The sequence below is a fragment of the Callithrix jacchus genome, chromosome 3 (genome assembly GCF_049354715.1).
Source record: "Callithrix jacchus isolate 240 chromosome 3, calJac240_pri, whole genome shotgun sequence".
Lineage (NCBI taxonomy): Eukaryota > Metazoa > Chordata > Mammalia > Primates > Cebidae > Callithrix > Callithrix jacchus.
The window spans coordinates 48,800,490-48,822,825 of NC_133504.1; the positions used below are offsets into that span (position 1 = coordinate 48,800,490).

At 41.3% G+C, this 22,336-nt stretch overlaps 1 protein-coding gene across 6 annotated transcripts in view; it reads right to left on the minus strand.

The window, feature by feature from the left end:
• ARHGAP10 (Rho GTPase activating protein 10) overlaps positions 1-22,336 on the minus strand; it is a 345,584-nt gene that overhangs the window by 16,042 nt on the left and 307,206 nt on the right. For all 6 annotated transcript variants that reach the window (XM_078366438.1, XM_054252873.2, XM_035294477.3 and 3 more), the window contains one exon: positions 10,113-10,272. In XM_078366438.1, the coding sequence (XP_078222564.1) occupies positions 10,113-10,272 (160 nt within the window). The remainder of the gene's footprint in view (positions 1-10,112; positions 10,273-22,336) is intronic.

The window sequence follows — 22,336 nt, forward strand, 5'->3', positions numbered from 1 at the left end:
AAAAAGACAGCACAGAGCTCAGACCCTCAGGTCCTTCTGAGTGACTGGAACAGAATATGGAAAGAACAGTGAGAGATATGAGTACCAGGACATTCAGGAGACATGATCATAAGCCAAAGGCAAAGAAGGGCCACTGAAGGATTGTAAGACTCTGCCACTCTGCAGAGAGACTTGGGTACCAAAGCTGGCACTGACATTGCTGGTTGACTGCGAGTGTGCAGTTTCTTCCTGCCGTAGTCTTGTTCCTCTTTTTGTCAATAGCTAGAGGCTATGCTGAGGAGGAAGCGAATGACTTAACAGTGCCCCCTAGAGGGTAGCCCACAGTTGCCATTGTTAGCCTGTACTTAGCATCATCCACAACTGAAACTTGGCTGAGCAACTTCAACTCCCTCAGCTAACGCGGAGAGAGTCATGATTCATAGGCTGGGGCACTGCAGGGTTTAATTGAGATGATAGGCATAAAGATAGGAAGTGCAGTAAGCAGTCAGTAAACGAAGCCCTCATTACTGTTACATGTTTCTGGGTCAGACTTTACCTGATTTCTAGGGGTGTATCATCACTAACCATTTAATTTACCAAAGCACAGCACATCAGCTATGCAAAGGGGAAAAAGTTCGAATATATTAAGATGTCATCATTTAAAAATAAAGTTGCTAAAAGAAATATGGCATCCTGGATTTGAGCTGGGAACTGAGAAAGAACATCATTGGAAAGACTGATGAAATCCACATGTTTAGTTAACAGTACTGTATCAACACTAATTTTACTGTTTTTTAACAAAGGTACCACAGTTCTGTAAGATGCTAAGGGCGGGGTGGGGGAGTGAAGGGTCTCTGGAAACCCTGTAGTATCTTTGTAACTTTTCTGCAAACAAACTATTCCAAAATAAAAATGTATTTAAACAATACATTACAAAAAGAACAACCCCACATAGATTTTTCAGTCACTGAAATATTAAAGGCCTTTCAAAATTATAAACAAACACTTGAGGGCATCCAAAACCCATAAGGAAAATGTCTGGCTGCTTTAATGACAAGAAGAGACGTGTGAAGCTTACAGTCAACATCACCCGCACTCTCCGTCCACCACCGCAGTGGTTACCTGCACTTCCTGGAGCCGGGTTTGAAGAAAGGTGGGCTCTTCCAAACAGATTAGTTTTGATGACTGATTAGCTTGAGATCAGCAAACTTATTCTGCAAAGGGCCAGAGAGTAAATACTTTAAGCTTGGCAGGCCTTCCACAACTACTCAATTCTGCCATCACTGTCAGTCAGAAAGCAGCCGCAGATAAAACGTGAACAAAGTGTAGCTGTGTTCCAATACAATTTTATAAAGACAGGTAGCAGTGGGCCACAGTTTGCTCATCCCTGGATTAGATGGACCAGATAAGAGGCCTGGGAGGGGTGTGGGGGTTGGGGGAGAGACAGCAATTCGGATGGAGAATCCCCTCTGTCTTCACTGGTTTTGTGGTGCGGGGCTCCCTTATTCATGTCTGGGGCTGACCTGCACATACCCAGAGTTTTCTTCAAGCAGAAGCCCTCTTGAACTGTACAAGATCACCTTTCAGGCAGGAGGGAGCCAGCCAATACACAAAGTCAGCACATAAAAGCAGTAATTTGTTCACCCTTGAGAACAAGTATCTTTTTTTTTTTTTTTTTTTTTTTTTTTTGAGACAGTCTTGCTCTGTCAATCAGGCTAGAGTGCAGTGGTGCCATCTCAGCTCCTTGCAAATTCTGCCTCCCAGATACAAGCAATTCTTGTGCCTCAGCCTCCTGAATAGCTGGGATTACAGACACGCACCACCATGCCTGGCTAATTTTTGTATTTTCAGTAGAGACGGGGTTTCAACATGTTGGCCAGGCTGGTCTCGAACTTCTGACCTCAAGTGATCCACCTGCCTCAACCTCCCAAAGTGCTGGGATTACAGGCATGAGCCACCACACCCAGCAGAGAACAAATATCTTATGCAGGAGGTATGCGGTCAGGGAGAGGAGAAAGGGCACCGTAGGAAATCCCTCGAGCCCTGTAAAGGAGGGCCTGCCACATTTAACACTCAGTCCTCAACCTGTGCGATGCTGAGACTCCTATGTGGATTTCCTCCTTTAACAAGAAAGGACATCACCATCAAAGTTCACTCCCAAAGTCCACTCTCTTACAGCAAAAGTTCTTGGTTTTGCTATAAGGAAGCAGGCACAGAATTATGTCTCTGACCAATCTTCCACTCAAAGAGTTCTCCTCTAATTCCATCTTCCTTCCAGATGATCAGTGTGGAATAAGGTAAAAGGACTGAACTTTAGCTTGCTAGCTGAACAGAAAAGGAACTGTAACTTCATTTCAGAAAATCAGGGGACATTCAAGGTCTGAAGGTTATAGTCCTGCAGGGTCACTGACAGGAATGTCTCGACCAGCTGCCACCCAATGTGAGGGCTGAACATCTTCAAGAGGGCCAAGCACAGCTCCAAAGGGACACAGACACTCTGCTCAGAAAAATCCTCCAATTATTTATGGAACAGATTTATGTGTTACTTGTTGTAATGGGTGCGCTGCCTGGGCATGAGGCTCAGAATAAGTTATAAATGTGGCTGCGTCCCAGTAGGTTCCCCATGCCTTGAGCATGTGACAGCCAAGGATCTATTCTCAGAGGCTCTGACAAAGCAGATCCCCGAGAGGCTAGGAGAGGAGCCCCAGCTGAGTCCTCTGGGAATAAATACAGTAACTGCTCAAAACACAACTTCAGGTCAACATCTAGAGCTTCTCCAAGGCTAGAAATCTGAGCTATTTAGCAAGGAGATTATGTAACTGATGAACCAGGAAGTTGGGGTCAAGTTAAACTAAGAATATTAAATTACGTTCTCAGAGGGAAGGAAAATCCCAGCAGGTGGCTGCCTTGAGCTCTCAGGGGAGCAGTGACTGGGTTTTATTACATGTGGTATCTAGAAACCTCACCCCGACCCAGAGGGGCGGATGTTATTATTCCCCTTTTTGCAGATAATCTTGCTAAACCTTGGTTTGCTTAAATAACTTATATAAGGTTCCCGAAGCTGTAAGAAACAGAACCCAGATGCAAAGCCAGGCCTGCTTGAAATCAGTGCTCCACCAATGTAAATGGTCTCCAACTTACAGAGAGTGCCCACGAGGTCCTTACCTAGGTTAGATATTGAGACACAGCCAATTCATGAATGGCAAATAATAAATTACAACGATGGCATCAAGTAAGAAAATCTTTAACAACAAAAACCAGTTAAACTAAAACCCAAAAATGACTGATCCAAGACTTAATTGTTTTTAAAGTCTTAAGTAGTGGAAAAGCTACTACAAAATTCAGGCATGTGTTTTTATTTTGGAAAGTCATCTTCTCATGGTAGGGCTTTAAAGTTACATGGACTATCAACATTCTGACTTAAAAATAAAACCTCCAAATTTCAGCACCTGCAGCTACAGCACAGCAAAGGAAGACACGAATTAGGCCACACGCAAGTGCCAAGTTCACAACGCAGATCCCAAAAATACCCCAGCGAGCCACAATGGATGAGTGTCGAAGCATGTAAGGACGCCAGGCAGTCGGCATGGCATTATCTGTATACAAAGTTGGAGAGAAGAAATTCAAGGCAACACACAAGACAAAAGCTGTACCCCAAACTGAAAGTGAGCAGACATTGATGGTGGATGGCCAAGTATACTGGCCCTGAGACTCACTTCCAGAGCTTTCCTGAAGCTAAACAGAGACAACTGAATATCGTATTACTCAAAAAAAGATTATGGATACTGCCTGGTTGCACAGATCAAATTTCCAAGTCTCTCAAGCTCTGCTGTGGAGGAGAATGCCCTCCTCCCCGAATCTCAGCCAAGGTGTTAGATGATGAATTTGCAGCAACCAGATTCAAGTGTTTATTCCCCATAGATAATTATACACCACAGCCACATGAAGTAATGTAAGGTCACTGCTCCCTCTTCAAACCAAGGGCACTGGCCAGTTGACAGCCATGGCTGTCTCAGCGGGTTTCAGAATCGGGGTGGGGTGAAGAATACCCACAATTCAAACAATGTAATTCCCCACAGGCAACTACACAATTTCAGTTTCTACAGTAAAACAAGTCACTGGGCCAGAAACATCAGGGGTCAAACTCTCCTGTCCTTTACTGCTTATGTGGCTTGGGCCAATTTTCCTACGACCTTTGTGCCTTCCAATCTTTAAAAATGAAGATATATCTACCCCACTGGGTTGATGCAAGCATTAAGATGAAATGTCATTTACAACACAGCTGAAACAAAGTCTGGTGCCCCATAATACTAAATGCTCTATGGTCTCTGAGCCTGGAAATGCAAGGGGTAACTATCTAATCATACTTTCGTTGCAGCCTGAACCAACAGCCTCTGCTAAAGCAAAAGGTTCTACTCCCCACTAAGTCCCCGACCCACAAGAGGTAGGGGAAGGAGCTAAACTTGGCCCAGAATTTAACAGGCTGCTGTGGGCTCACAGCAAGAGAGCACACCCTGCCTGTTCATTTGGCTTCTCTTCTTCCTTAGATTTGAGCTACCTTAGACCCTGCTGTTCACTTAGGTATGGGAACAGGTACTGGCCTCCAATTCATTCTTCACAGTACCCACATCAGAGAGCACATCCTTCCAGAAGAAGGTACTAGCTCTACTAGAGATCTCAATGTAACCCACCACACTCTATAACCAGGGCCCACATATGGGTAAACAGAGTAAAGCTGCTAAATTAGGAAATCATCCCCCTACTAACCAATAAAGATGCAGGAAGTTTTTGTAACAGGAAGTTCATTCCTTTAAGTTATTTATCACCCTATCCTGACCTGAAATTTACAGAGCTTCCCACCCCTTATTACAAAATCAGTATATGTTCATTTTGGTCAAGTTAGCCAAAAGAAAAAGAAAAAAAATTGCAAATGTGCAAAAAAAGCACTTTTAAAAGAGAAGTCTATTTGTTTTTGAAATAATCAGATTAAAATAGCAACTTCTAGGGTGAACTGACCGCCCTGGTCCTGAAGGAGTGCTGGGACTGGGGAAGCCCTCTATGAAGGAGGAGGGAGAGGGAAGAAGGGAAGACAAAGAGAGAGGAAGGGAGGAGGTGAAGACGAAGTTCGCCAGTGACTGCCACCCTCTAATTTCTCAGTAGGTGCCAGACTTCACAGAAATCTGTTAAAACTGATCTAAAATGATTATTTTTCTGAACTTTAGGCAAATCATTCATGGTTTACTGTGGTATACTAAGCCACAAATAATATTTAAGGGGGTACTCTGATACCTCCCAGCAAAATTTATTGACTTCCTGAACAGCAATCATGGAACCAGTAGTCAAGTAATTTGAAATGCCAAGCAGTTGTCTCTGAGAAACCCCTATTCATTCACCCAATCTAGAGGAAACAAGTGACTTCATTGACAGGAATAAAAATGGTTCCCAGTGAGTGCACACAAAGTATATGATGATATGCACAAGGCTGTATATGCGAATAGGAAGGTGTTATCTAGGGGTTTTAAATAACTGACATCAAGTCTGAGTCGGCACAAATCTCAGTGGCACAACGACAGCTTGAAGCACTAGCTGGGATAGATGCTTCAGGGATATCTTAACATTCAGGATAAACAAAGCCAAGCCTCTCAGTGGGTAGAGAGAGGAATCTACAGCCCTTCTGGCCTGCCAGGGCAGAGTGAGATGCATCTCAGGGTGCTGGCACCCCAGCTAGAAAGAGCTATTCTGAGACCATGCCCTCTTGAATTTGAGAATATGCTGGCAGAAAAGGAGGTGGTCCCTTTCGATTGAAATCTGTACAGGCAGCAGATAGCAATGCCTGATATTTCCTAAAAGAGATTTTCTTTTGTGGCAGATAATCTAAAAGGATTACTTGTCAAGGGCTTGGTTCCATCAATTACAATAGAAGAAAACCTGTTTAGAGAAAACTACTTTATTGTGGGGAAATAAATGACTTTGGAATATTTGAAATACCTTGACCTATGATGTAATGTCCTCCAAGGAGAATGAGCTAGCAATTCTTCACTGGCAATGAAGCCACCCATCACCTTACTGAGTGTTCAGGTAAGTAATAGCTACAGATTGATTGACTGCAATGAAGAATGCCCACAAGTCATAAGCATCAGCCGAAACCCAAGGAATCCAATTCTGCCTCACTGTTTCCTACCTATCAGACGAACAGCTGCATTGACACACCGCCTGTGTCACAACCACAGCTGCTGTAAGTTTTCCTCTGCAAATTTGCTTTCCAGTGGACAAGATTTTGGCCTTTTTGTTCAGCAGATCTACTGAGGCCCTATGTGATCTACACACATTTGGACTCCATTCCTTAGAACCTGAGATCACAGTAAAAGCCCTAAGTAGAGTTTTAATGGCCCCATAGCAACTTTGGCTAAAAGGGATCTTAATTAGCATTTCCTCAGAGCCTATCATATTTAATACTGTACAGCTGGTATGCAAAGATGGGGAGAGGCAAGAAGAGAACATACAAGAAGAACTTATAAATGCTAAGGAAACAAAACACTGCAAGGAGCGAATGGCAAGATTAATTCTGTGGAATTCCTAGAGGAAGAGTTTGTGATCTTTATTTATAAGAAAGATGAATCAGAAACCAAAGGTAGTAGCCTAAGAGACATTCAATGACATACAGAAAGAAATGAGATTTCCAAAAGCAAGTATTTTTATACATAATTAAAATAAGAAATTAAGTTTACTAATAATTATGTCAATATCACAAAAAAGTTCAAAGAATATAAGATCTAATGCCTATCATTAAGAATTTTATGGCCAGGCGTGGTGGTTCATGCCTGTAATCCCAACACTCTCGGAGGCCAAGGTGGGCAGATCACTTGAGGTCAGGAGTTTGAGACCAGCCTGACCAACATGGTGAAACCCTATCTCTACTAAAAATACAAAAATTAGCCGGATGTGGTGGTGCATGTCTGTAATCCCAGTTACTTGGGAGGCTGAGGCACAAGAATCACCTGAACCCAGGAATCAGAGGTTGCAGTAAGCCAAGATCATGCCACTGTACCCCAGCCTGGGTGACAGAGAGAGACTCTGTATTCCCTGCCACCTCCCCCTTAAAAAAATAATTTTATGATCTAGCTTGAGATAAGAAAAAGATTAGATATGTAGAAACATTTATTCTATATAAATATCAAATAATATTAAAAGGCAAATATTAACCAATACTCAAAAGCATCTTGAATTTCTTAGGGCCAAATAATGACTTATCAGCAGAAATACTGATAAGGAGTCTCTTTAGAGGTTCCCTGTAGACTGGAGCATGAGGAAGACTTCCTGGAAGTGAAGATTAAATTGGAACATGAAGCTAGGTCAGGATTTCAGGATTAGCTTGAGCAAGAAAAGCAGGACAGATATTTGAGGCAAAGAGAACCAAAGCATGTGGGAAGCACACACGGACTATTGGAAGGACAGCAACACATGACCCTAGAAGAGTCCCTATTTTTTTGAGATGGAGTCTTGCTCTGTTGCCCAGGCTGAGTACGGTGGCGCAATCTCAGCTCGGTGCAACCTCCGTCTCCCGGGTTCAAGTGAGTCTGTCTCAGCCTCCCAAGTAGCTGGGATTACAGGCAACCGCCACCATGCCCAGCTAATTTTTGTATTCTTAGTAGAGACGGGGTTTCACCATCTTGGCCAGGCTGGTCTTGAAGTCCTAACCTCATGATCCACCCACCTTGGCCTCCCAAAGTGCTGGTATTACAGGCATGAGTGACTATGCCAGCTGAGGAAGTTTTTTGTTTTTTTTTTTTTTTTTTTTTTAAACAAAAGAGGCAGAGAAATCACTTATCCTAATTACACTCCTTGGCTCATACCCAGCATGGCCCTGGAGGCAGGTGGGGAGCAGGGGATGGTCTTTTACATCAAGGCTCATTCATTGTCACCTGGGAACTCCTTAGAAAGGCAAGCTCTCAGGCCCTTCTCAGACCTACTGCATCCTCAGCTCTGGGGTGAGGCCAGCAGTGTGGGTCTTAGGGAGACCTACAGTGGGTTCAGGTGCGTGCTCAAGTCAAGAGCCACTCATCTAACATACACACTTCCTAACATAATGACAAATCTGGACTGATACTCCCTCATCAGTAAATTCTTTAAAAGATACCTAAGAAACATTCTAGTATATACTTCAGAGAAACATAATGTATTCCATCCATGGCACACACAAAAAAATCAAGTTTCTGAAGTAGGAGAAAGTCTCCATTATAGAAAAAAACAAAACCTCCTTTCCAGACTTGCTTCAACTACTCCCCCAATCCCCTGTTTGGCCTCTCAAGGTTGGAGTGCTTTTCATGACATTTTAAAATGCGTATGAATAGGAAGCTGGGGAATTCACTCCTCATTTGATTTATGACCAAAAATATCAAGCTCTTCTTGTTTCAGGCATGGACGTGTTGTGAATTGAGTGTTGGCCGTACTGTGGCTCATAATGTCACTTTTCTGCAGAACCAGCACGGAAGAAAGATGACTGCCTGTGATGTCCACTTACTGAAAGGCAGGGATCTGGTTTTCACTAAAACACACACACAGGTTAAATTCCACCTCTAATGAAACCAGGATTATAGATTCTGCGTGCCTAAGTAACTACTGTTCTTGTTGCTTCTAGTACTACAGTGAAACAATTTTTATTGTGGAAAAAGAACAGCAAAGGTGGCAAGCATACCTGAGTAACATAGAATTTAAATCCACAACCTTCAGCATAAAAAAATATGCTCAGATGAAAACACCGGCAGGAAAAACCTCTTCTGAAGAATGTGTTGCCATACTTGGAGATTCAGTCAGATTTTCAAAGTTTTCAGGTCACCCCAAAATTTTGGCGTACCAAATGCTTCCCAGCCTCCCTTAATACTTAATAAGTTCATAATCATTTCATGTGAATCCAGCAGTAACTATAAAAAGGCAAGTAATCTGAGGAACACTTTCCAGTCCATTTAAAGTCCCAAGAATGCCCAGCTAGGGTCAGATGACATCGTTATCTATAATTTAAGCAACGTTGGCTTTAAAAAAAATTTGTAAGACTCTAGATGGGCCAGGCATAGTGGCTCATGCCTGTAATCCCAGCACTCTGGAAGGCTGAGGCGGGTGGATAACCTGAGGTCAGGAGTTCAAGACCAGCCTGGCCAACATAGTGAAACCCTCATCTCTACTAAAAATACAAAAATTAGCCAAGCATGGTAGCGTACACCTGTAATCCCAGCTACCTGGCGGGCTGAGGCAGGACAACTGCTTAAACCCAGGAGGCGGAGGTTGCAGTGAACTGAGATTGCACCACTGCACACCCCACCCTGGGCAACAAGAGCAAAACTCCATTAAAAAAAAAAAAAACCTCTCTGGATGAATTATAAATGTATTTTTAGATAAAATGTTATTGACTAATCCAGTATGGCCTTGTAATTATTAGTGGAGTTTTCTCTTCCATGAGCACTTGTTTGAAACATGATGTCCTTTTGGGTTCCACATTACCACCATCCTGCCTTTACTCCACAGCCCTGGTCAACACAGCCAGTCAAGCCTCACAGAGTTAAACAGGTTCAAGGTACTTCATTTGCATTAATACTGTGTCCTAATATACTCGAGCTGATCTGCACATGCCTAGCACTAAACCAAACTGAGAAGATAAAATCAAATATGTCAACCATCAAGTCTCGACTCTGCAGGACACAATGGAGCAAAACAGAACAGAATGCTAGCATCATGCTCTCAGAAATTCATCTAAGTAAAACATCTTTCTGTAGACAGTTTCAAGAGTCTGTCCATCAGTGCATGCACTCTCACGTCTCTAGAAGGGTGCATAACTAGTGGGGAAACATCTTGTTTGGGACAGTAACAAATTTCCTTAGCAGAATCCAAAACTGCCCAGGAACTGAACTTAAATCAGATTTGGCCTATCATCCATCTACCCCTTCCATACTAGAAACACAGAGTATTCAAGAAAGGCTCTATTTTAAGGACGCTTCTCCCTTTGGTGGACCCTCTAATAAGAGAACAAGGGTTCCTAAATCTAACGGCTTCAGCACCCACTGGTCACTGGCCATAGAAACTTTAAAATGAACAGTCATGGCTTCCTCCCTTCAGCACCAAAAAGAAGCATGGTTACTTACACAGTGGATGCCCAGTCCCCAAAGCTCCCTCCATCTGCCAGAAGGTGGTTTTTGTCTGGTCCCGGAGGCCCAGGGACAGCTGCAGTCATGGGAGACGGGGAGGAAAGTGAGTCCAGACTGCTGGTAGGGGTGTCCTCCTTAGAAGGGTTAGGATTGTCACCTAGGAGAAAAAAAAGCACAGCACTAAATTTCAAACAAATACTCAGAAAAAATCTCCACTAATAATTATATGGCATTACTCGATCAATCAAATTATTAAAGTACACTTGCAATTCAGCCTGACAGTATCTGGGTATCCTGTCTTTATATTTTCTTTAATCAAAGATACTTAAAATAAACCATAGATAATATGCAGTGAGGAATGTTTTCCCTACAAGAAAACACAATGATCAAAATCAGATAATGGAAGACAAAAACCACAATGGTGGCCACAATGACTTCCTCATCTATAAGGAGTCCAGGTATAAACCACTGAAATCAAGAATAGCTCAGAGAAGCACACCAGCCCTGTGGAGTCAACCTCTTCTTACTTTCTGGTTAAGTCATTCTCAGTTGCCACTTAACGCATAATAAGCTAAACAACTCTAAGAGGGCTTATCTTCTGAGTTGGTATCTAGGATTTCTAATAAATACCCCAACATTAAAATCCCACACATAGACAAACTTCCATTTCCCTTTGGACATTGGGGGGGTTCTACAAAAGTGTTAGTTAAGGCTTTGTGGTAATGGCACAGGATGAATTTAAACTGAAACTAAAAAAAATTTTAAGTGAGTTACACAACATGCATTCACAGAGGGCCATTTCATTAAATATGTTTAGTATATTATTTGTACACATTATAGGCTTGGATAGAAAATGCAGAAGATGGAAAAGAGAGCTCACAAGAGCAGCTATTCCCTCTTCTAGTCTTCTTGCTTTCATGGTACTTTCTCCCAGCTACCATAAAATGCACCTGATCTGCACCCATCAAGGCTTGGCCCTTTGGCCTAATCCTCAGTTCCCAGGCAATACTAACTGCTCCAGGCAACCCTGCAGAGGCAGCAATGTTCTATAAAGATGGCGATGGTTCTAAACTGCTATGGAAGCAGATGTGGCACACAGAGAGGTCCATAACCCCTGCCACCAACAGCTTCTAGCTGATTAAAGCTTCATGCTTCCCCAGTCCCAGGACCTGGAAACAGAGCAAGAATGAATGCCAGCAACAGCAAGGACCTTGCTCCCAAAAAACATCTTAGATGGATTTCAATTCTCCTAAAAATGAAGCACAAGAGAAACTCCAGGCTCTGATTAAGCTAGCTCCCCAGACTCTAATCTTGAAAACTGATTGTGCAAAATGATTCTAATTGACTCCTGACACAGCTTATAACTAAGGGTTAAGCCAGAGAATCTTAGAAATGGAGATCTAGAACAACTGAATCCAAAGAAGCAGGAGTTGGAGATGGTGGTGATGGCTGGGAGAAGAAATTGTTTATGGGGGGTACTGGGCAGGGGGACACCTGGAGGACCCTGTGCAGAAGATTCTATTAAGGGAGTTTTCTGTTTAAGTGCTGCGTGCTAACCAATTATGCCACTGGAGCTCCAAGGAAGAGTTTATTGAACTCTTTCTTTCATAAGTGTGTTCCCAGGGAGGTTGGGGGACATGGCAGAGCAAGAGATGAACCATATCTCCGCAGGGCAGTTCTCCCTGTCCTGAGTCTCTCTACTTATAAAGTCTAGAAGACTCTGTGATTGCTCTTTCAGTGAAGCCACTTTTCCACAGCCCTTCACCACAAAAACGTTTAGCTAATTGGAGAAATTCTGCTCCAAGAGAAGGGCCAATTTTCAGGCAAATGGACCAAAACCCACTGGTAGACCACTGCTATGATTTCCTTTTAATTTACTTTCTTTCTGGGATACAGTCCACTTTGGAACAAACACCCCATCATCCCCTGTGCCCAGCAAGCTCAACTCCATCCAGTTTTTTTCGGAGAAAGGGCCGCAAGGGGCTGGCCTCCAGCTTTCCCAGTCTCTCTCAGTCATCATGAGCAATGACTCCCCTCAAAATTAAAAGAGTCTCAAATGGAACCCCAGCACAGAGTACAGAGTAAACCCAAATGTTGACCTGGCATGACAGCGGCCCTCAGGGCTCAGCCAGACATAGCAAACTGTCATCAGTTCTGAAGCAGAACAGGATCACCTTCACAGAAGTCAGATGCCAGCAGCTCCCTGGCTGCAGGAGGCTGGACCCAGGCCCTCAGTCCTCCCTGGGCTGCGTGCCCTGACAGCCAGGCAGGGCATGACATGGCAGAAGTAGCAAAGGAGAGTCTGGGACAGGTTTATTCCCTGACTCACTCCTACCAAGAGAAACCTGTCAATGAGAAGCAACTTTGGGGAACTGGAGACCAGGGGTTTAATGCTATTTTTGAAAGATGCCTGAAATGTTTTTACAACCAGATACAGCAGATCATTTACAATGCCTCTAATCCTTTTCCCAAGCAGACTGACACAGCACAAATTGTCATTCAACATATTAAATCACATTCTATTAAGAGAGTTCTCTCTTCCTTCCTGCCAAACAGTGGCAATCCGAAACCTCAAGTGAAAATAATATTGATAGAAGGGAATGTTGACACAGGCTGATCAAAGGAGAAGACACCTCACCAACTTTCCAAGTGTATACAGTTCCTTCTTCCTTTACTATTCAGGAATAAGCTCACCTACTTAGAGAATCACTGCATTTGAGGGAGAATAAATCATCAGGTACATAAATATTAAATACTTACAACCATTTCTGAAACTTGAGTTCACCAAAAATCAAATTAGCATTTTTTAACTAGTATGAAATTAATAAAACTTAAAAAATATTCTATGAGATTGCGCCATTGCACTCCAGCCTGTAACAAGAGCGAAACTCCGTCTCAAAAAAAAAGAAAATGCATATGTATTTTTCCTTATACTTTTATATATTTATATTTACATATCTAAAAAATTATACATATACATATTTTAGAGATAGGGTCTCCCTATGTGGCCCAAGCTGGTCTCGGACTTCTGGGCTCAAGTGATCCTCCTGCCTTGACTTCTCAAAGTATTGGGATTACAAGCGTGAGCTACCACCCCTGGCTGGGAATAAAGATTTTATATCCCATGGAACTAACTTAAAACTGAGAAATAGTCAGAGACACAATTGTTTTCCCCCCATCATTTCTTCTGAGTGATCACACAGTCTCCTCCCTTAGGTGTCACCTTTAAGGGCATCTTCAAACAGACAAATCACCACTGGGTAAAAAGGCTTTTCCAGTGAGTGAACAAAAATAGTGCCAAAGGATTTACAAACAGACTCGAAGACACTCACTGGAAAATGAACCACCACCGATTAGAAGAGAAACTGACTTCCTCACAGCATCCACAGATTAAGTCCCACAAAGTACTTGCCAACCCCCTCATCTTCTGACCCAGTCCTCCTCTGTCACAGTGTATGCAGTCAACAACTGTGCATTTCACCATCATATACTGGTTTCACAACCTGGTTTTAGGTGCCCATTTCCGTTGTACATTTTGTCAGGGTGGAGACACAATGCAGTGCCAGGCAAACCAGGAGTCCTCAGGAAGCAGACTCACTGCTGCAAGAAACAGCATGAATAAGGAGAGTCACTGCCTCTAGAAATTGGGAAGAAAAAAAAACCTGAAGACCCCAACATATTCTCACAAAATCTGCACACAGTTTTGGATTCTCGTCCTCTCCCCTTCCAAGCCACAAGCACCTCTAATCCACTTGATTCACCCAACTAGCATCTACTGAGCTTCTTATGTACAAAGGCACATCACCGATGGTGCATTACACATGCGGAAAAGCAGTCCCTAACCCAAAGATGCCCAGAGTGTAAGTCAAAGACAAACAAGGTGGTTTGTGCTGTAATATGGTCATGCCAAGGAGCTCTGAGGCCCAGAAAAAGGGAATTTTCAAAGTTGCCTGTGTCAAGAGTGAAAGACATGTGGGAGTGCAGCAACAGGAATAGGAAAAAATTACTGCCAGTTTCAAGGAAAAAGGTTCTGGTAGAGAAAATATCAAAATCCAAAGAATAGAAACAGGAGAGCATGTGGCCATTTTCAGAGCCACAAGTAATTGGATTTTTTTGAAGAACAGCAGATGCATGAAATAGGGTAAAGAACTGTATATCTAATGTAAAGGCATATGAATTTACCCTGCAGACACTGAGAAGGTATTGCAGGGATTAAGCAGGGAAGTGATATGATACGGAGAAAAGCTGCAAAAGATACTCAGTTATGACAGTCATTAGAACTCAGTGAGCAGAAGTGAAGGGTGAGAGAGAAATTTCACATGAGCCTCACATCCATGGTTTAAGAACTGGGTATACAGTAGAATCATAAACTGAAATAGGGAATAAAAAACCAAGGAGCATATTGGGTGAGGGAGATAAGACCAGTTGTAGGCATGTTGGGTTTGGGGTATCGATAAAAAATCTGGGTGAAAATATCTAGGGGAAAGTTGGTCATACAACCCTGGCACTTAAAAGAGAAGCCTGGGATAGTTTTATTGATCTGAGAGTCACACACAGAGAGTTGAAGTCACAGCACTGGATGGAGAGAACAAGGAAGAAGATGTGGAAAAGTAAAAGAACTTTGAGGGGTCTTCAGGCCAAGCAAGCTGGCTTTAAAAAGCGGTGTTGCTGTTTTGTTGTTGTTTTAAATACAACGCAGTGTTCTCTTGCAAATATTTAGGAGTCCTGCACAAACATCCATTCTTATAAAAGCTGGACAAAATTGGTCAAGAGGACATGTCTTTGGTGATAGCAACTGTATTTCACTCCTTAGTCTGATTTCTTCATGAGCTTGAGCACATGAACAAGTGCTTTATTTTCACAATAAAATAATCAAAGACTAAAATAATCAAAGACTGGCAGAAAATGTTTTTGAAGGAAGGGTATAAAGTCTTAACAAATTCCATTAGATAAACAATATATAAATTCTGTTCTCAGACCAATATGCAAAATAATTCATATGCTGGTTAACTAAACATGATTAAAAGAAAATTATAATAAAAATATTTACAACTCAATCATAAAAACATTTCACATCAAAATTTGTGAAACATGCCAAAAAATGCCAAATAGAGCTTTATGGCTTTAAAATATCTGTTAGGAAACAAGAAAGGCTCAAAACATTCTTATGCCATATAAACAGGTAATCTTCCTAGATAGTGGTAGTCAAAGAACAGTCATCACTGTTTAAATATTGAAATTAAATTCAATCAATGTGAAGTTGACGATGAAACTAGAATTTACTGAAATATATTTGATGTCTTTTTATTTTAGTATGTTTACTCAATAGGAATTACTTGTACACTATAATTAATACACATGACCTACCCCATAATAGTGAAAAACTATTATTTAATTTATTGGATGTAAGATTTTGAGGGAAGAAAAATCTCCAAATCACAGTGAAAATCGATGAGAAAATGTCATCTGAAATATAAAAGCTCACTTTAAATACAGAGAAATAAATCTCAAGGCTTAATCATCGTCGATGGTACTTAAGAGTGGCTTCAAACAAAATCAGATGAACTCTTTCACCAGCAGGGGGCGAGCACACTGCCCCGATTAACATCCACCTCACACCCTTCTCCACTTGTGCCTGAATTCATCCTCCTGTCACCCTGCATTTTCTATCTTTTAAATAGGGCCACCCAATAATAACCAATAATTTCTTGGTTCGCGTATTTCAATGGCTTCTTTGCCCAAATGATGTGTCTGCTCTAATGATGCCATACCCACGAAGGACTGCAGCAACCACAATGTTTCTCAATGTCTGTATTGGAACAGGGCTCAGGAGGTGGGGGAGGAGAAACGATACCCTCAAGGATCAACACCTCTGGAAAAAAGTCACAGCAGGAGACTAACAGCTTCCAGAAGAAAATCTACAGGAAGAGCCTGAAATGGAGGGGATTATAAAATGCTGCAGTAGGATGAGTTTTGTTTGGCTAATTTGTATAAGCCTGTTTAAAACATAATCTCTGAAGTAAGCAGGAGATAGTCATAATGTCCTAATTTCTACCACATGGCAAATACTATGACAATAAAATCTCCTAACCATAGTGGCCTTTCCTCCTAATGTTACCCAGGACATTCAGGGCAACGAAAAGGAGAGTGGTGTCTAGTGTCAGAAACAGAACTGCCAAACTCATTTCATGTATATTCTGGCATAATTTCTACTCTGCTGGGTCTGGGTTGCTATTATATACCATGCCAAAAAGTAGTACCTAATGCTACACTGAATAGTGAAAACTAAAATAAGCCAAAACTTTTATTTTCCTACCCCAGTTCAAATGCTTTTGGACTTGACGCTGTAAATAAAACCTAATTTTTAACAATGAATGTGGAGGTGACCTATATAAATCAAGTTAAATCTGTCTAGGAGCTGGTGAAAAGCTTCAGCCAACATAGGAGATGGAACCAACAACTGGATTTTAAGATTGACATAGATCAAAGGATACAGCCAACATCCATTCTTTAATGATCTGGTGCTTGGAAAGAGTAGAGTGCACCACACTGTTTCCAAAAATGTGGTAACACAAAGTATACTACTTAATCACTAAAAAAGGAGACATCTCAGAATGTCATATTGGATCACAACAACGACCCATCTAATAAGGCATTCTGTTTTAAGAAGGACATCCAAAGATGCTCTAGCTGTCCATAGCCTCTTCCTTCCTAACCAAGTCTTAGAAGTACATACATCCACTTGCCTTCAACTACTGGGACGGTAGTTTGTCATGGACAGTCAAACATTCAAGTCTTCCAATTCTGAATAAAGGAGCATGACTTCCAGAACAGTTTACAATTTATTATTGCCCCAAAGGCAGGATTACAGCTTTGTCCAGTATTTGATTTTGCATCTTGTCCCTAGCACTCCAATAATTATTAGCTTGCCGAAAGAAGGCGACCAGATATTCAAACTTACTGTACGACTGAGGGAAACTGAAAAAGATCATTACCAGAGAACACAGAAAAACCACCTTTCTCACCTAGCTGGATTATCTAAGACTGGTTTTTTCCAAGTAGCCCACTCCTTGTTGTTAAAGAAAACTGAATGGGCTTGTTTCTTCAGAGCTTACCCAGAAGCTTAGCTGGACCAAAATGTCACGGTGTTCCAGGATCTCGTCTAGGTAGAAGTTGTAATCTATACATGGAATGACCAGAGCACGAAGAGCAGTCCAAGCAGCATGGCTGAGAAGGGTCAAAGTCAGGTCCAAAACCCAATCAACACCTAACCAGCCAAAGAAAACCTGGCACTCCCCTCCATCTTTCCCTATGCTAGTCACCATGTATTAGTCCATTCTCACGCTGCTAATTAAGACTTATCCGAGACTGGGTAGTTTATAAAATAAAGTGGTTAACTGACTCATAGTTCAGCATGGCTGGGGAGGTCTCAGGAAATTCACAATCATGACAGAAGGAGAGGCAAACACGTCCTTCTTCACATGATGGCAAGAAGAAGAAGTGCCAAGCAAAAGGGAAAAGCCCCCTTATAAAACCACCAGATCTCCTGAGAAGCCATCCAGTATCACAAGAACGGCATGGAGGTAACCACTCCCACGATGCAATTACCTCCCACGGGGTCCATTCCACAACATGTGAGAATTATGGGAACCACAATTCAAGATGAGATCTGGGTGGGGACACAGCCAAATTGTAACACAACTTCAACTAAAATGGCTCAGGAATTGAAGTGAGATAACTTTCTTCACGAAGCACTATCAACAGAGGCACTTAACAGATAAGATCTACGGAAAGAAACAGTCCAAAGCAAGACAAAAATTAAAGTTGAGATATTTTTCAGGCCAGATATTTATTCTCATCCTCCACAAAACCTAGGCCAGGGAATTCTATCATATTATCTTAAACATTAGTTTTCCTTAACTGAAAAAGTATACACACACACACACACACACACACACACACAGTTCCTTTATTAAACAAATTAGAATAGTAAAGACAGGTTACAGAACACTAAGTCTGACTTTAAAATGAAACCTTTTAAATTGCGAATGTACGGGGTATCTTTCTTAAAAAAGCAAATCAACTCTACACTACCATTCAAAGGAAATTCTTCTTTACTGTCCATAGATTGCATGATTACTGTTTAAAAAAAAAAAAAGTCCAGATTCTTTATCAGAAAATCTTAAGTCTTACATTAGGGAAAAAAGGGGTGAAAGATTAAAACATTAACCCTGCCAACTGCCCATTAAGGGAAGAAGGTAACGGTGTTTCTCAGCAGGGACAGGTGCACTGAGATGCACGTTATAATTATCCCATGGTAGAGAGCTTCCTAAAGTCCCACTTAGCCCAACACTCAGTTACACTACAAGCTCAAGTAATGACCCTGCTCCTCCCATTTCATTTTCCCTCTGAAACAAGGCAGGCCATAATGGGAACCATAACGAAGCCAACTAATATACAGATGAATGACAGTCAGTTGCTAGGTAATAATTCACTTGGCTAACGTATCTGAAATCGTCTCTAGAAAAAGAAAAATGTGACTTCTCAAGAAAATACCTTCCTACTCCTCAATCCCAAAAGCACAGAAACAAAACTACAAACAGTTCTGCATTTCCCTCAAAAACGAAAAGGCAACTCCTAAACTATAAATTAACATGTCACATTAAGGCATGAAAAGATGATGAAATCGCCATAAACTTAAGAAGATTTTATTTTCTGTTGCCCAAAGATTTAAAGAAATTAAGCATAATGATGGCCCCAAAAAGCTACTATGACAGCTAAAATATGCCAAAGTACATGCCAGGAAAAGCTGATGAGAGAATCAGCTGTTAAAACCAATCACATGACAAAAAATACACAATCCATTATAAAGTTATAGCAACAGCTAATAGGCATCAGGTTACAATTCCAGAAACCACCTCTACCTCTCGCAAAGGTCAATGGAAATCTGCAGCAATTCAATTATAAAGCAAGTAAGACCAGTTCAGTTGCAATGTCAATAGAAGTCAAAGCAAATTGCTTTGCTCTATAAAGCAAAGAGCATTTTTATGTCATAATCACACTCCTGGCACATTATTTAAAGACTAAAATTTTTGTCTACATAAACAAACAAAAAATATAACAACCATGTGCTATTACTCTTAGGAACCAAAAACTAATCAGATACTTATCAAACTGTCTTCCATAAACTTTGAGAAAGCTGCCACTTTGACAGCTCAGGAAATGTAGAGCACTCTGCTCAAAGCACAACCTCCAGTCCAGCTGAGACGATGAGGGCTGCCAGACTCCTTGCTTTTCACCTGTCCTCCCCTAGCTATTCTCACCTAAGGAAACGGAAAGTTCCTTACTATTGATTGCCAGATGGAGGCCAGGCCCAGTGGCTCACACCTGTATTCCCAGAACTTTCCGAGGGTGGGTAGATCACCTGAGGTCAGGAGTTTGAGACCAGCCTGAACAACATGGTGAAACCCCAACTCTACTAAAAATACAAAAAAAAAATTAGCTGGGCATGGTGGTGGGGGCCTGTAATCCCAGCTACTCAGGAGGCTGAGGCAGGAGAAGAGCTTGAACCCAGGAGTAGAGATTGCAGTGAGCCAAAATTGCGCCACTGCTGTAAGCCAAGATCACGCCACTGCACTCCAGCCTGGGCAACAAGAGCAAAACTCTGTCTCAAAAAAGAATAATTGCCAGAGGGAGATGCGAGTTACCAATAAACCTAGGTATAATGTGGGACAAAAATAACCAAAAATAAAAGACTAAATTACATTTTATTTGAAAGCATACCAAACATAAAAGCGTATCTGAAGCTCTTCTGCTTCAGATATCAGGCTCTCAAGAAAATGTAAGCTAAAATTATTCAATATTTACTATATATTGGCTGGTTTACATCCATTAATTCAGTTGTTATTGGCAAAAACCATGTCAAAACTTTATTGTCCAAACTTGTGAGGCTTACAGGGGGATTTGCTGAGAGAATTTTAAACCCAAGTTTGTTTAAATCCAAACTTAACCACAAGCAAATCAACCATTCAATAAAACTCTGTTGCCTACGTATTTCCAGTAATAGGGACCCCCAGAATGCCAGGACAACGTGACCATGAGAGAGCAGCCTGGGCAAAAGGTGAAAGATACGTGAAATCCAACAGGAAAACAGGAAGAGGAAGTCATTCTCAGTCAGTGTCAATGAAGTCTCTCTGGCCAGCTCATGTTAAAGGGATCCCATTCACTTTCTTTCCAAAGTCTGCTTCTCATTCTTTCCACTTCAAAATTTTAAATGCATACCCGACACACCAAGTATGAAACACAGCTTGCTTCAGAGTTAAGCTGAAACGTTTGTAAACTAAACATATATAAATGTATGTGGTATGTACATGTGTATTTATGTGTGTGTCTTACAAGTAGGAAATACAAATATGTATAAAGAAAATCACCAACTCTTACCACCTAAGGATAACCACTGTTATAACTGATTATTTTTCCAGATATATTTGTATGCTTATAGCACATTTAAATACAAAGTTTTTCTAAAAGTGAGATTATTTTTGAAAGTTCCATTTTAAAACTTTTTTCAAAAGCATACTATACATTAGTTCTATGGAAACATCTTTTATCATCCCAGGATGGCTAGAAGCCTATGTGTGGCGAGTAAGACATCTGCATCATCTGTGTTTGGCTGGGCTGAAAAATACAAGGTCCTCATGAGTACATCCATTTAACAGAATGAATAGAATACTACACAGCAGTGAAAAAAGCAGAAAATTCTCTTTGCACTGACATAAAAAGCAACACAAGTTATACTGTAAAATTTTAAACAAAAAAGGTACAGAACTGACTCTTCAGTGAAGAAAAGAGTAAATAAGAATCCATATTCATATTTGCTTATAGTGATGGTTAATACTGAGTGTTAACTTGACTGGCTTGAAGGATGCAAAGTATTGCTCCTGGGTGTGTCGGTGCGGATGTTGCCAAAGGAGATTAACACCTAATCAGCTGTAAGAACAGCTAGAATAAGGCCAGCAGAAGAATGTGGAAGGATTTGACTTGCTGAGTCTTCCAGCCTTCATCTTTCTTGCATGCTGGATGCTTCCTGCCCTCGAACACGAGAGTTCAAGTTCTTCAGGTATTGGACTCCTGGACTTACACCAGTGGGCTTTAGGCCCTTCAGCTACAGACTGAAGGCTCCACTGTCAGCCTCCCTACATTTGAGGTTTTGGGACTCATACTGGCTTCCCTGCTCCTCAGCTTGCAGACAGCCTACTGTGGGACTTCACCTTGTGATGTGAGTCAGTACTCCTTAATAAACTCCCCTTCATATGTACCTCTATCCTAGCTGTTCTGTCTCTTTAGAGAACCCTAATACACTTATATATAAAGAACTCTAGAAGGATAGGTAAGAAACTATAAGTTGAACCACACAAAACTGGTGATATTCAATCATGTTCGGCATATACCAATAGCAGTTTCACGAGGTACTAACTTGCTAATAACTGATCATCAATCCAATTTACATCTCTACTCAAGTAGAATTTCAGAAACTACAAGTTGAACTACATGAAATTCTCATGTAGTTCTACAAGTTGAACTACATGAAATTACAATGTTTGTCCTATAATATGAGGGGGGAACATTTGAAATTGCTGATATAATTTTTTTGACCTACAAGATGGCAATTTTATGTGGCTCAACCCATGAACATGAGTGGTTCAGATATGGTTGCAGAGGCAGGCACTGAGTCAATGGCATGGAATGGATCTTTCCATTTTGTATCCTTTTATACTTTCTGATTCTTCAAACATGGGAATATATTATTTATTTTTAATTTTTTTTTTTGAAAAAAAGGAGGAGGAGGAGAAAAAAGAAAACAGCAAAATCTCATATATTCAGGCAGCATCAAATTCCAAATTGTGTTCACTTTCCAAATTTCTAGCAGCCTGTTAAATCAACAGGTACCTGAGATATCCTCACTACAACCAATCCAAGACCAGATGTTTGCTCATTTAGGTAAGTGGTTGCATAAATTACAGCAAGATGCGTTTGCAGTACTTAATATCACTGAAGTAAAATGGGTCACTTCCCTCCCACCTCTCTCATAAAAAGTAAACCTGGACTTTTCTCCTGGAGGGGCCATGCTTGTTACAGTGTTTTATGCCCCACATTTAAAACCACAGTCCTCTCTGGTTCTTCCTTCTCCTTTATCTCCTGATTCAGGACCACAGCTCTGA